This window comes from Eurosta solidaginis, chromosome 2 (assembly GCF_040869045.1).
Source record: "Eurosta solidaginis isolate ZX-2024a chromosome 2, ASM4086904v1, whole genome shotgun sequence".
NCBI lineage: Eukaryota > Metazoa > Arthropoda > Insecta > Diptera > Tephritidae > Eurosta > Eurosta solidaginis.
In genome coordinates this window covers 11,176,408-11,192,343 of record NC_090320.1, presented here as the reverse complement: position 1 = coordinate 11,192,343, position 15,936 = coordinate 11,176,408, and the positions used below count along the sequence as shown (strand labels likewise).

General features: G+C 40.6%; 1 protein-coding gene across 1 annotated transcript; it reads right to left on the bottom strand.

The window, feature by feature from the left end:
* Window positions 1-7,124: 7,124 nt before the first annotated feature.
* On the bottom strand, window positions 7,125-7,552 carry LOC137239281 (ctenidin-1-like). The gene is made up of 2 exons (XM_067764384.1): window positions 7,424-7,552; window positions 7,125-7,364 (listed from the first exon to the last, which is right to left on the bottom strand). Exons 1-2 carry the CDS (start codon window positions 7,476-7,478, stop codon window positions 7,189-7,191), a joined length of 231 nt encoding a protein of 76 aa, XP_067620485.1. The 5' UTR covers window positions 7,479-7,552; the 3' UTR covers window positions 7,125-7,188.
* Window positions 7,553-15,936: the final 8,384 nt, after the last annotated feature.

Genomic DNA, 15,936 nt, shown 5'->3' with positions numbered 1-15,936 from the left:
ACCTTTGAATTTCGTGGCCTTCGTCGAGTCTTCTCCACCAGTACCCGATTACTGCTGAACCCTTTTTCCAAACTAAAGTTAAGTGGCACATCTTGGTTCTCATAACACATCACCCTTCTCTGCATATCGATCTTGATGTCATGGTCAACCAAGAAATCCACTCCCAATATAACTTCATCAACAATCTCCGCCACAACAAATTTGTGTAGAACCATGACCTTCCCAATCAATACTTCACATATCACTTCTCCCTGAACTTGGTTATACTCGCCAGTGACCGTACGCAACTTTGCTCCAGGTAACGGTTTTACTCTCCTGTTGACCAAGTCAGATCGGATCAAGGAATGAGATGCGCCCGTATCTACAGTCAGTACTCGTTCTTTGCCATCCACATTCCCTCTGACGGTAAGACTGCTTGATTTCCTTCCAATTTGCGACACAGATATCACAGGGCATTCAATAGCTGGATCTAGCTCTCTACCTCTTACTCGCTCTTGCTTATCTCCTCCAGCTTTGCATTTACGGCCACCCACATTGTTGGAACTATTAAGACCAAGATCGCAATGACGTGCTATGTGACCGGACTTCCCGCATTTGAAGCATTTGATAACTTTTTCACTTCGCTTTTGCGATCCTTTCAGTGCCTCCAATATTGCGTCTACCCACTCTGGCCTTTCTACTTCCACACGGCGTGCTTTGAAAACTGGCTTACACAGAAGCGACGCCGTTTCCTGAATCAGAGCTTGTGACACCGTTTCTGCGAATGTTGGCTTTGGGTTCGCGTATGTGGCTCGCTTCGTTCCGACGTCCCTTATGCCATTTATAAAGCTCTGAATCTTCACTCTTTCCTCCTGCAAAGTCTCGTTAGCTTTTTGGTAGCGGTTTTGTAGTTCTATTTGAAGTATCTGTTTCCTGTGTTCGCTTCCGTATCGCCGTTCTACAGCAGCCATCAATGCGTCATAACTGTTCCGTTCGTACTCTGGAATAGTCTGTAAGATTTCGGCAGCTGGTCCTTTCAATGCTACGAAGATTGCGGCAACTTTATCTTCCACATTCCAGTTGTTCACTGCTGCGGTCTTCTCAAACTGTAGCTTAAAGACCTGGAAAGGAACAGAACCGTCAAAGGATGGTGTTTTTACCTTTGAATTACTAGTTTAAACTGCTGGGCGATTTAGCTGCAACTGCTCGATACGTCCTCTCAAAGCATCCACCTCGGCCTCGATTTTTTCTTCAAACTGTAAAGTTTTTGTATCTTGCGCCTCCAACTTCGAGGAAATACGTCCTTCCTGCTCTTCCAGTTGAGCAGAGATCTGCGATGATATCTGTGCTGAAATTTGAGTCGACATTTCGGATATCCGTGCCTCTGGTGCTTCAATCTTCGCTGTTATACGGTTCTCCTGCGATTCCAGCTGAGATGACATTTGCGACGACATTTCGGATATACGCGTTTCTTGTGCTTCCATCTTCGATGTAATCTGTGTCGACATTTCTGACATACGCGTTTCTTGTGCTTCCATCTTCGATGTAATCTGTGTCGATATTTCTGACATACGCGTTTCTTGTGCTTCCATGTTCGATGTAATCTGTGTCGACATTTCTGACATACGCGTTTCTTGTGCTTCAATCTTTGATGTTATACGTGTCTCTTGAGATTCCATCTGTGATGACATTGTCGATGTTTGAGCAGATATTGCAGCCAATATCATGTTCAGGTCTGTGTTCGCCATTGTCTGCGGTGTTTCTTCCATTTTTGTTATTTCCTCGCCATCAAGATGAAAGTCATACTCTTCCACCTCAATTCCTTCTGCTTCCATTGCCTCTCGTAGCCGTGCCTGAAGTTCAAGTTTAACGCCGCTTGTATTCAATCCACGGCTCTCCAACTCCTTCTTTAGTTGCTGGATCTTCAATTCACTGAACTTTGCCATGTCCTTGTTGTCCTCTGGAATTTATTCAACAATTCCTCTTCTGACACCAATTGTAACGAATTTGCTTGCAAATCCTCTTATTTGCAACCCTCTGCTAAGTTCGTATCGCTAAACTGTTGAATAAATAATTAATAACCAAACTGATTGACAGCTCAAATGAAACTCTACCATTCAAAATAATAGATCGCTAGATAGCGCTTAATCCAAATCTCAAATCAAACTGAATTCCATTTTACTCGCTTGTGCCGCTTTTATAGTTTACGCTGCATACATCTAGGCTCTTCTATTTCCAGAACTTACCAACTATTTCGAGTGTTTATAGTTCTCATATAGTTTCTACTTGTTTACAATTTTCTACTTTTCAGCGTCTCTCAGATGTATGTGAGTTTGTAGTTTACAGTCTCTCGCACACACATAGGCGTATAAGTAAATGCATCTGTGTGTGACATCTCTCGGCTGCCTTATATATGTGTATACATGATTTGATTATTGACGTGAACATCGCTTAGCATCGCCTTAGTGTTGGTATAGCTTAGGGATGCTAATATCCGTGACAATACTTTTTAAACCTTTAAAGAATCTGTTATCTTAAGTTGCACAGCTTTAAATGTTCTCAGAACTGGAGTTTTTGTTCTGGATCCAGGGCGATCTGGAACTTATGAAAATTATAAAAGTTTGTTTTAATTACATATAAAATTTTAAAATTTTTAGCTTTTATGTATGTATAATCTATAAGATCGTCCTAATCGCCCCTCCCCCTCCCAAGATCTGCAATTTGTAATACTTCGGTTGAAATATTTTATGAAATTAATAGTTTAGGTTAGTTTAGCAATATATAATTCCTTTCCAATTTCCATTTGTTTCTCTGTGGATAAAATCAGCAGAAAAGATGTACCATTCTGGTATTTGAAGAAAGAATTGCGTACTTTTCGCTGAAATTTGGCAGCCTTGGTCACTATTTCATGATCACGGTTGTCACACCACATCTTTTTTCTGGACAAAAATTCCTTTTGAAAAAATAAAAGAAGGATCTGAGAGATAAATTCTAAAAATTCTTACTGAAAGCTAAAAATTGGCATGAAAATTCGCGGAATTTTCCCGAATTTTCTAAAAAGTCTTAAGTGTATATTTGGATTGTTGGTGTTATATAATAATACATATTTTTCCAAAAATATCGAAAATAATGAAGGTCGAAGCAAAACTTAGTAAAAACTGGAAAAATATGAATGATGATGACTTTTGTAGATGAGTGTAGATATGTATGTGTGTTTGTATGAAAAATTTTAAGGTCACTTTATCTTACTTAAAAAGTTGACTTAAATCGCCCCTCCCAAATCGTGCTGGATCCGCCCGTGTTTCATTATAAATGTAAAAAGTAGGCGAGTGGGAAAGTTGTTGTTGTTGTTGAAGCAGTGCTTCGCCCCATCTAGGTGGGGCGAACCACTTACAAATTGTCATCAAACCCTCTAACGGGAGTGCAAGGAAACTTGGAGTTTCAACAGGGGAGGACCAGAGTGAGAGGGGAAGGTTCCACTCCTTTCCCAACTCTTCCTAGCTACGCCAATGAAGTTATCAAATTATTGTATTATTATCTAATCCCTTGAAGTCATCAAACTTTTGTATTATAATCGGTCATTAATAACCCTAAAATTATCCAAATCAAACCTTACAGAACCAAAATGGATAACCCCCTGCTTGCCACCTAGTTGCGCCCTTGAACTTTTCAAATTATTACTTGTTTATTGTTGTCGGTCCTTGGAAAGTCTACAAAGTTTAAATAATATTAAACCGTTTGAAATGGCCAAAAATCGGGTAAAAGGGTCGTCTATATACTCAGTTAATACATCAAACTTTAAAATGTGAATATTAGCGTATGAAAACTTTTGTTTTGTCTCTCCCTACGGGGTGTTGCTTTTGCTGATGATAAGCACACAAACAAGCTTTTAGCATTTTCAAGTCGTGGTAAACAAGTTCCTACTTTTGATAAAAGCTGATGGGAAAATATATGAATACTTGTACTGGTTTCCAGGTTTGTTGGTGGTTAAGAAATGCAGTTGACGATCACTTTATCGGCGGCGGCGTAGGCTATATTATATACCGGCGGCGTGGCGAGACCTTGATTTTTCTATTTAAATAAACTAATATTTAGGAAGGGGTTTGTTTATATGTATGTATTTAAGGAAATCAAAGTTTTGACCATTTGGAAAAATTTGGTGGTTTTTGCCTCAAAATCTCGCAAATCGTTAAAAACTTGCAGGAGTAGCTCCTTGCGGAGGGACGGTCCGTCGTTCACTTACTCCAGTGAGGCTTCGAACTTAACATGGAGGGCGCCTCCAGTTTTGTTGGCTGTTTTTAAGGGATTCAATTCCTGATGTGCGAACAGTAACAATCCCGACCACCAGTCACTACCACTCCTCCTGGCTAAACACCATATGCCAGCATAGAATGTATATAATGGGTGAAAAGCGCAAAATCCTAGTCTAGTTGAAAGATGTTTAGGTTACATGCTTAGCCAAAATTGTTGCGTTCCGGCCTTATGCAAGTAGATAATTACATTCTTCCATACGGTTATGCATCCTTTTCCCTTCCAAAAGCCTATCATGCATAAAGATTTTGGAACTACAGGATAGTTTAGATCCGCACGTTGAATGTGTGAGTATTTACATTACCGTGCACAGTAATAGTGTCCTGATACCCACAGAGCTTTATAGTATTATCATGATGTTGGTATAGTACAACCACCGTGGTGTAGTGGAAGGGTTCTTGTCTAACTAAGCGTTGGTCCCCGCCTTAAGTGACAACAAAATACTATAGAACATTGTTTTTAAAACAGTGTCGCCGCTCGGCAGTTGTGTACTTCTGCCATGAAAAGCTGCCTAGCAAACTCATCGGCCGTTCGTAGTCAGCATAAAATATGTAGGTGCGCCTATTTGTAGGAAAAAGGAAAGAGCAGCACAACACGAATTGAATGAGCATAATAATAATCACAACTTGTCGCGATATACTTCCGAAAAATGTAGACCGAGATTCGGTTCAAATTGCCGTCGTGGCACTTTTAAATTTTTCCTAAAAATTGGCGGGTGGGGCTGTCGACTCCGAGCGGTAACTGCAACTCAGGTGAATTCTTACTAACAAGGTTATTGATGGAACTTTATCCGGGACACGAATCTAGGACCTACGGTGTTGTTGGGCGAACACGCTATGTTCTTAAATATATATATAAATTTATATGTACTTTCAACTCAATATCTGCCCATGATCTTTAAGTTTATTCACATGTACATACATACAACACTTTGAGATTTGGTGTAGTTTGGCGTGAAGCGATAAAGTAATCACGTAGTCGAGCAAGGGGCTCGTCCGCACGTGCCCACGTCTACTCTCTAAGAACTTGACCAAATGGAAAAGGTAGATTTGAAGCGTTTAAAAATTGCCACATAAACCACTGGGGCCATCGACATAGTGTTATCAGAAATTTTTTCGACGAAATTGGAAGAACCTATCAGGAAGCAGATTAGATTGAACTCATTTTCCATTTAAAATGTGTTGCTTTTTCATTAGTCCTACAAATTGGTGGACCTGTATGTTTTATATCGACTCCGCTTTTGATGGCAAAAATATATCGGACGGGTTTGCCAAATCGCTGCTGAAGGGCGATCACATTTTAAGAAAATTTTGTAAAGTAATTAGATGTTGGTTGTCCCATCACCTTTGTCGTGGGCCTTTGGCTATTTAAGTCAGCACACCACCTCTAGACCACGCCGGTCGCCTTGCTGTTTCTATATGGGAAAACTAACTCCTAGTAACTGGAGCCCTAATATGGCTAGAGCAGATTTAGCATAATATTATGTTCAACCATTTAATTTAACAGCACGCATTTTCTAAATCTGCGGTCACTAACCGGACCTAATTTAGTGGTTGTAATGTCAGAAGGCAGGGCTTTGTTAGAACGCCTGCCATGAGCGTACAGAACTCTGTTTTTAGTGATACCACTAGCTTTGTAAGTCTAATATCATAAGACACGATATTTGGAACTTTGCAGCCGAGTGATTGATTCTACGCCTATTCTGCTTGAGTTATAAGTTGTCAGCGCAATCTCTTATGGACCTTGCTTTTTAACAATGCTTTTGGTAGATCACCGATACCGAAAAGATCACCAACACCAGTGAAATCACCAGCACCAGGAAGACTACAAACACCAGGAACCTCACCACCACCGGGGAGATCACCGACACCAGGGGTTGGGCAAATCAATATCAGGAACCGCCTCCCACATTGCCTTCAATACTACCGCTGTTGTTGTTGTTTTTGTTGTAGTGCTAAAGAGATTCCGGAATCAAATATCTGGACTATTTCCTGTTGATGACAGCTTTAGACGGGAGAACTGTACGATATTTGCGTAGGTGTTGGGACTACATATTACATACATATAGTATCAGAATAATAGAACCATAATTGTGAGTACTATAACCAGATCGACTAGTATATTCATATTTGTAATAGGACTTAGGTAGACCTACCACACCGGTCTTTACGGTTACGCCCCGGGCAAAGCAATATCAAAATTTTAGAGACAAGTTTTTTCAATTAGAAGACAATTTTTCTAGGCGGGGTCGCCCCTCGGCAGTGTTTGGCAAGCGCTCCGAGCGTATTTCGGCCATGAAAAGCTTTCAGTGAAAACTCATCTGCCTTGCAGATGCCGTTCGGAGTTGGCATAAAACATGTAGGTCCCGTCCGGCCAATTTGTAGGGAAAATCAAGAGGAGCACGACGCAAATTGGCCTTAGATCTCTTCGGAGGCTATCGCGCCTTACATTTATTTTTTTTTATTTAGGACTCACCTCACGGTAATAATTGTGTTAGAGTTGCTGTGAAGCTGTGGATTGAAAATTCCAAACCCCTCTATTGTAAACGTAAATTAAAACAACGACCAAAAAAATAATAACAAAGTTAAGCAAAGGCAAACAACTTACTGGCTTCCTCATATGCGTCAAGGTTTTTTCCAATCCCTCTCTCGGTGAGTAGTGAAACTAATGTTTAATGCAGAACACAGGTCACTAGGTAGTGAATTGGGGCACCCGGTGGCATGCGTCACTTCAAAGTTTTAGATTTTTTACTTAGTTGATCTTGGTGTGCGATATAAATTTCCACCCAAATATAGCCTACTGAAAAGCACATTCTTTAAGCAAAAGCCACAAGCTATAACTTAATACAGAAAGCTTATTATTCACATTTTTTTATTAAAAAAATAAGAACCAATGAATTTAGTATGTAAAAAATATAAAAGGTATATCAACACCAGATCCGAGACCACCCGACTTGCCACCATCCGACTTGCCATCACTTTTAACTCCGCCACCACCCGACTTGCCATCACTCTTAACTCCGCCACCACCCGATTTGCCACCTTTATCACACTGCTTCCCACCCCCAGGTTGGGCTGAAAACAATTGAAATATAAAATTATAAAAATTCTCATAAAATTTAATAAAATCTTACCATCAGCCACAAGTGCTGCCAAAGCTAATAGGAAAAGTATAGTGAAGAATTTCATTTTGTCAAGAGGTCGAACCTTAGCAAACTGCTGAAGCTATCCAAATTTGTGTTCCCTTTTATATCATAAAATTTCTAAAGTGTTAAGACAATACTATTGTTTTAAAACAACTGTCACTATATTATACCATATAAAAATATTTTTTTGGTGTATATCACAATCTCGAAACACAAAATTTCGATACACATAGCCCCGATACGACCAAATCCCGAGAATATATAACACCGACATAACCTCCAAATCCCGACCTTCAATCCATACAACATGTAAATTGGAACATATGATTTCATAAAAAATACAGATCTTCGGTATTGTTGTACCATTTAAGACAGCTCTGCCTTCGGCCGCGCTTCAACAAAATAACCCCTAGCCAATCCAACATCGGCTATGAGATCCACAGGATTTCTGCGCAGAACACCTCTCTGCGTAGGTGGCCTTCGGCCCCGCTTCAAAAAAATACAACACCGACAACGCGATCCGGTGTTTCTTGTCTGTATTTGGGTATCGAGATTTTGTTATGTATGGATTGTGTTTTGTCGGGATAATGAATTTTTTGGGATTCTAAAAGTTGGGATTATAAGATGCACCCATATTTTTTTGAACATCAATAAGTACCGTTTTTTTTGTATTCAAATAAAAAATTATGTTCTTTGAAGAGTGTGGCTTCAGTTAATTATCTCGGCGTCACCTTCGATTCCAAGTTACTGTGAAGCAAACATATTGACGTTGCAATATCCAAGAAATTACGCTGTGTAGGCGCATCGCAGGCCAGTCATGGGGAGGCATAGCCAAAGTCTCGTTACCCTTCAGAAAGTATTTAGAATTTGTTTGACATAATATCGAGAAACTCTATACTATTTATTGTAGTGGAACACCCCGCCAGTGTTAAAGGTTTCCAGAGAGAGAGAGTTAAAGGTTTCCACAGAGACCGGGCACAATGCCATTTGAAAGATGCATATTTTGAAGTTAATTTCGAGCATAACAACAAGGATACTTACAGATTCCAGGTTCAGAACAGTCATCCTGTTGAGAGAGAAGTGGAGAACAGAATAAATATGGGGCAGTGTAGTCGTTAACTGGTTCACGGATGGGTCGAAGTTGGACGGGAAAGATCGAGCAGATGTTTTCTGTCCGAAGATCGATGAAGGCCCCAAGTTTAAGTTGCCTGATCGGAAGTTATAGCAATTAAGGATGCGGGGATGAGATGCAGTCCAGTGCCGCTCATGGCAAAGTCGTAACCGGATCCCGTTAAAATTCGAAACTTATTTTGAGAAGCCAAAACACAAGCACTTTGTTACGTGACGTATTTTTAAACACTTATTTTGTAAATATTTGTCGTTAAGCAATTAGAGTGAATAAATAATAATAAAATACTAATTATCGTATTGTTTGATCATATGGGTAAACTTATTTTTAGCGTAAAAAATATGAATAGTCAAGTTCACTCCAACAACACCACCCACATATCGCTAACATGTGTTTTAGAGTCAGCAATAGGAACTATGCCAATGAATATAAACGCAGAAACGTTAAAAGGCTTAAAATCTTTTTCAGATTCAGGTGTCTGTAGCCCCATTGGATAAAATACTTTTCCTACCTGAAATGAAGAAAGCTCCTCGAACAAACTTTGCGAATTTTTCACAAACATGTCTGACGAGAAAGTTGACCGGATAATCAAGCTACACTTTGGCACTGTTCCTGCGCATCTCGAAGTTCTTAAGAGGATTTCATGTCGTTGGCTGGCTGTTGTTTACACCAGTTGCCTTAAATAGGACTACATTTCGAAGTCTTGGAACGGAATGGCTTTTCATTTGATTTTAATAATGCAACAGTAAAGCAAAATGTTCTTTATTTACAATTCTACTGTAGTACTTCACAATTACAATACTCGCGTTGTTGTTGTGTTAACAATGCTTCGCCCCATTCAATGGGCACGACCACTCACAAATTGTCATCAAAGTCCTCTAACGGGAGGCCAAGGAAACTGGGGCGGACAATATGGAGATCGGTGATAGAGGCGTAACAATTTGAAAGATGGTTGGTGTCATGTAGGGACACATCGCATGCAGGACATACATTACGTATGTCGGGGTTGATTCTGGACAAGTACGAGTTTAACCTGTTACAGTGCCCAGAACCAAGTTGGGCCACGGTTACTCCCTTGGTAGTGGGCTTTCTTCTTATACAAGGGTAGGATATTGTATATTAATAACAGGGTTCACCGGGCGCGTCCTTGCAAAAGCGTTTACCAATTCGCGTTCTTTAATTAAAGCGTTTAAGATAAAGCTGCATGACCATCGCTTCGACTGCGCTGCTTCGATACTCTTAGTTCGCCTCGTTCACATATTTTTCCCAGGGTTTAGAAAGAACAACCATCTCGAATAAATACTTATTTATTTCTCGTTTATGTATTTCTTATACACTGGATTACGGGATGGTTGTTTGGACACGGCGAGTATTACAAAAATATCGGTGTTCATAAAACACAGCGGCTTTGCAAACAACATCCACCATGGTCGTAAATATAATATGTTCATCCTGTGGATACTGCGGACAAGGTGCCTGCATCGTAGGTGAGGTTAGAAGTTAGGTTGGAAAAGTTACAAATTGTGCTAAAACCGCTAGAAATGGTTGCGCAAGACAAGCCCTTAAATATTTTGTTGGTTTCACCCCGCTTATTCGGGTAACATGAGCTTGACGGTGGCTTCGCAGCACAACATTTTAAATCGTTCTTAATGTAAGTTTGTCAGCAAAAAAGAGTCCATGGTAATATTTTAGACCAATGAACCGATTCCTTTAACGCTATGTCTGCTGCTATTAAAATTTTATGAAAAGTATATATCAGAGGCAGAGTTTTTTGCTCCCCAGACTATGTTATTATAGACAATCCCCCCTATTGCGAGTGTCGATCGCAGTCGACAGTCGATCGTTGAGCGTTAATCGATTATCTTTATAATGGATAAAAAGTATCTTATATGAATCGAAATATTAAAAAATATTAAAATCTGTTTCGTACAAGATAACTGTTTTAATAGTTCAAAGATTTGGCGATTAACTTGCATAATAACAAAATTAAATGAAAAAGATGGAATCGACAAATAGTCGATTCTACTCCAATCGACACTCGCAATAGATTCCTACATGCGGTTATGCATCATTTTTCCTTCCAAAGGCCTATCATACATAAAGATTCTGGAACTACAGAATAGTTTAGAGCCCCGCGTTGAATGTGTGAGTATTTACATTACCGTGCACAGTAATAGTGTCCTGATACCCACAGAGCTTTATAGTATTATCATGATGTTGGTATGGTACAACCACCGTGGTGTAGTCGAACGGTTCTTGTCTAACTAAGCTTTGGTCCTCGCCTTAAATGACACCAAAATACTATAGGAAATTGGTTTTAAAACAGTGTCGCCGCTGGGCAGTTGTGTACTTCTGAGATGAAAAGCTTCCCAGCAAGCTCATCTGCCTTAGCTGTTGCCGCTGGGAGTCAGCATAAAATATGTAGGTGCGCCCATTTGTGGGAAAAAGTAAAGAGCAGCACAACACAAATTGAAAGAGCATAATAATAATCATAATTTGGCGCGATATACTTCCGAAAAATGTAGACCGAGATTCGGTTCAAATTGCCGTCGTGGCACTTTTAAATTTTTCCTAAAAATGACGGGGATAACTCCGCCAAAAATCTTTAAGGAGTGTCCTTATCGTTACAGCAATAATAAACATCCCGACTCCGAATAGTAACTGCAGCTCAGGTGAATTTTTACTAAGAAGGTTTTTGATGGTTTTGATGTAACTTTATCCGGGGCCCGAACATAGCACCTACGGTGTTGTAGGCGAACACGCTACATCGGAGACCGGAAAACTCATCCCAAGCAATTCATCCTGGACAATTCATACCACAGACAATTAATTCCACGAACAACTTATACTCGGAAAGTACATCCCACATACAATTCATCTCCTTGGAGTTAGTTCCGTCAAGTTATCATATTATTAGGTTAGTACAAAACTCCGCGTTAAGCAGTGAAGACGCATAAAATAATTTAATCCTGAAGACGGTTACAGTAGGTAACCGAAATATATTGAAGAAAAAAACTCAACAATTTTTGAAAAATTTTATTTACAAAATTGGACCTCAAGCCGGCAAGAAAATTATTTATTTAAAAAAGAAAGGTCGCTAAAAACTTATAATTATTAGGTTAGGTTAGAGGCCCAGTGCACTTAGGCCCATAAAGGTCACGTTATGATACCACGTGGGTTTCTCCACTACTCAAACCAACAGGTCGATTTAGCAAACTTAAGGAATTTCTTAGGTTCCAAGTTAACCACATCACAAAGATCGCCAAAGAAAGGAGATCCCAGAGATTTCTTCCTCTTGTGCCAAAACTCCGGACAATCGCACAGAAAATGCTTTACTGTTTCTATCTCCTCTTAGGCTTTGCAGCTTCTGCAGTAATCATTATAGGGAGCACCCAGCCGTTGTGCGTGCCTCCCGATTGCTATGTGGCCGGTTATAAGTCCAACCACCAGAGATATGTCCCCCCTTCCAAGAAGAAGGAGACGTCTCGCGCGTCTCGCGTCCCATTCAGGCCACACGAGCTTAGTATGGTAGCAGGATTCAAGATTGCTCCATCTCACACCCGATTCCCTAAGGAAAATCCCTTTCAAAGTGAGCTTACAGGTAGTGAGCGGCATGCTCAATCCCTTCCAAGAGGACGAAAGCGGAACGGATGTGCCCCCTCTTGCAAGCTCGTCAGCCATTGCCCGGTACATCCGAGTGTCCAGGCACCCATACCACACTAAGGGAAGTTTGCTCGGCAATCTCGTTGATAGATTTGCGGGACTTCTCTACTGTCCTGGATTTACACTTGATCGAAAAAGCGCTTTTAGTGCAGCCTGGCTGTCAGAGTAAACAAATTTGGTTATAGCAGTGAATAGCATTTCTCAGGTGCTCGACGGCCTCGTTAATAGCAGCCACCTCCGCCTGAAAGACGCTGCAATGATCGGGTAGGCTAAAGGATAGATTCCACCCTAGTTGAGGTGGAAAGACACCGCTACCCACCTTATTATCCAGTTTGGAGCCGTCAGTATATATCTGCAGCCTATCGCTCAGGTCCGGCGGCTGCCTCAACCAATAATTACTGTCCGGGATAACAATCTCGTACTTCATATCGAAAAAGACAGTCGGAGCGCAATAGTCCGACGAAGGCGAATCCAGATTCTTAAGAATGGCTGCACAGCCATCCACATTGTCCCTCCAGCCGGATAACTCTCGCAGCTGCAGAGCAGGAAAGGCCGCACATTGCTTGGCCACTAAATCTATTGGCAACACATTAAAAAGAGTGTCCAGCGCCTCCGCAAGGGTGGTGCACAGTGCACCCCCACGCACACTTGAGCACTTCTTTGTACCTTCTGTAGTGCCCGTAGGTTTGATTTAGTCTCTAGGCTCGTCCACCAGACCAATGTGCCGTATAAAAGGATTAGTCTAACGACAGCAGTGTAGAGCCATAGGGTAATATCCGGTGATAGTCCCCATCTTCGCGCAACAGCACACCCACAGTGCTACCGTTTCTTTTTTCATACGCTTCTGAGCGTTTTCCCTCCAGGATAGTTTCCTATCCAAAATTACTCCTAGGTATTTGGCAAAGTCCCTCAGCATCAGGGTAGTACCCGCTAGCACCGGCAGCTGCAACGCAGGTATCTTATGTTTCCTAGTGAACAGAACCAGTTCAGTCTTGGCTGAATTGACCGATAGACCTTTACTCCTCATATTAATAATATGATACAAGATAGGCTGACTGAGCTAGTCGTAGTGGAACCATGACGGAGGTTTCAGGTTCACGGTTATTATAACATCCAAAATACTTAAGAAAGTTTCTAAAGAGGCTGCTCTTTCGCAGCATTTGTTGTTCGGAGTCGGGATGTCTGTTATTGCTGTAACGATAAGGACACTCCTTAAAGATTTTTGGCGAAGTTATTGATGATGATCCTTTGCCGGTTATAGATCCGGTAAGCTGCAGAGCACAACAACAACACTTTTTTAAAAACACAGGGGTGTCATGAATTCCATTTTTTCAGGATTGGATTTGAAAGCAGTAAAAATGTAAAACTTATACTTCACAATTCAAAGTTCATTTGGTATTCGAGTTATCTCTAAAATTTCTGTATTAATCACTTGCTTATCTCTCACAGGTCAATAAGTTCGTACATCCATGTCAATTATATTATTAATTATGTTCCTAAATATGAAATCCATAAGTATATGCTTTTACATGTACTTTGAGTTCAATACCTGCCCATGATCTTCTGGTGTGACGCTCACCCATTTAATGAAATTTTTATATTGAGACGATCAAAAGCCATATTTACTTTAATTTTATTCACATGTACATAATGTAACGAATTTATGGAAATTCTGCTTATTTGAAACCTGCTAACGTTCGAATCGCTAAACTGTTGACTAAAACTGATTCCTCATTCCTCAGCTTGCGCTGCTTTTATACTATTTGTTCCCTCGTCAGAATATTTCTCCAAAAGTCTAGACGTTTCACCTTCTCTAATCTCACTCTTGGTTACCAGAGTTATACATGTATATTTGTAGTTTATGCGTTTCTCATAGTCATATGGGTGTGTATGAGTGAGAAACTACTCCGGCTGATGACCACAAGCGTGTGCGTGAAATATCACTTTCGTTGCCTTTTATATATGTGTGTAAATGATGATTGATTATACGATGATGATTGATTGTATATACGAGTGGCTGCTTCATGTTTTTTTATTGTTGCGTAATTATTTAGTTCGTATCTGCTTAGTGATGCTAATATTCGTCACAATACATACAACACTTTGGAGTTTGGTGTAGTTTGTCGTGAAGCGATAAAGTAATCACATAGTCGAGTAAGGGACTCGTCCGCACGTACACTTCCCCGCTCACGTCTACTCTCCAGTAACTTGACTAAATGGCAAAGATAGATTTGGAGCATCTAACAATTTCCATATAAGCCACTGGGGCCATCGACATAGTGTTATCAGAAGTTTTTTCAACGAAATTGGAAGAACCTATTAAGAAGCAGATTAGATTGAGCTTATTTTCCAATTTATGATGTGTTGCTTTTTCATTGGTCCTACAAATCGGCGGACCTATATGTTTTATATCGACTCCGAATGCTGGGAAGGCTTTGAAGGCAAAAATATATCAGAAGGACTTGCCAAATCGCTGCTGAAGGGCGGCCACATTTAAAAAAAGTTTGTAAAGTAATTAGATGGTGGTTGTCTTATCACTTCAGTAAGAGGCCTTTGGCTTTTTAAGTCAACACACCACCTCTGGACCACACCGGTCGCCTTGTGGTGGGTAAACTATGCCACTCCTAGTAACTGGACCTCGAATATAGCTAGAGCGGAATTAGCGCAGTATTATGTTCAACCGTTTAATCTAAGAGCCCGAATTGCCTAAATCTGCGGTCACTAACCAGACCTAATTTAATGCGCGTGATGTCAGAAAGCAGGGCTCTGTAAGAACGCCTGTAATGAGCGCACAGAACCCTATTTTTAGTGCTACTAATAGCTTTTGAAGTCCAATATCATAAGACATGATCTTTGGCACTTTGCAGCCCAGTGATTGATTCCACGCCCATTCTGCTCGGGTTATAAGCTGTTATCGCAATCTCTTATTGATATTGCTTTTTAACAATGCTTTTGATAGATCACCGATACCGGAAGGATCACCAACACCAGGCAGATCACCAGCACTAGGAGGATTACCAACACCAGGAAGCTCACCACCACCGGTGAGATCAACGACACCAAGGACCCGGCAAATCAATATCAGGAAAACCGCCTCCCACATTGCCTTCAATACTACCGCTGTTGCTGTTGTTTTTGTTGTAGTGATAAAGAGATTCCCCGAAGGAATTAAGTACCAATGGACTATTTCCTGTTGATGACAGCTTTAGACGGGGGAACTGTACGATATTTTCGTAGGTGTTGGGACTACATATTAGAAATTATACAGATAGTATCATAATAATAGAATAATAATTGTGACTACTATAAACGGATCGGCTAGTATATTCATATAGGTAATAGGACTTAGGTAGGCGTACCACACCAAAGATCCGCCATAGAATTATGCCCCGGGCAAAGCAACATTAAAATTTTAGAAACAAGTTTTTTCAATTAGAACAAAAATTTTTCAGGCAGGGTCGCCCCTCGGCAGTGTTTGGCAGTCATGAAAAGCTTCTTTGTGAAAACTCATCTGCCTTGCAGATGCCGTTCGGAGTCGGCATAAAACAAGCAGGTCCCGTCCCGCCAATTTGTAGGAAAAACTAAAAGGAGTACGACGCAAATTGGAAGAGAACGTCGGCCTAAAATCTCGTCGGAGGTTGTCGCGCCTTGCATTTATTTTGAATAGCACTCACCTCGCGTTGATTTACGCAAAATAAAGGGATTTAAT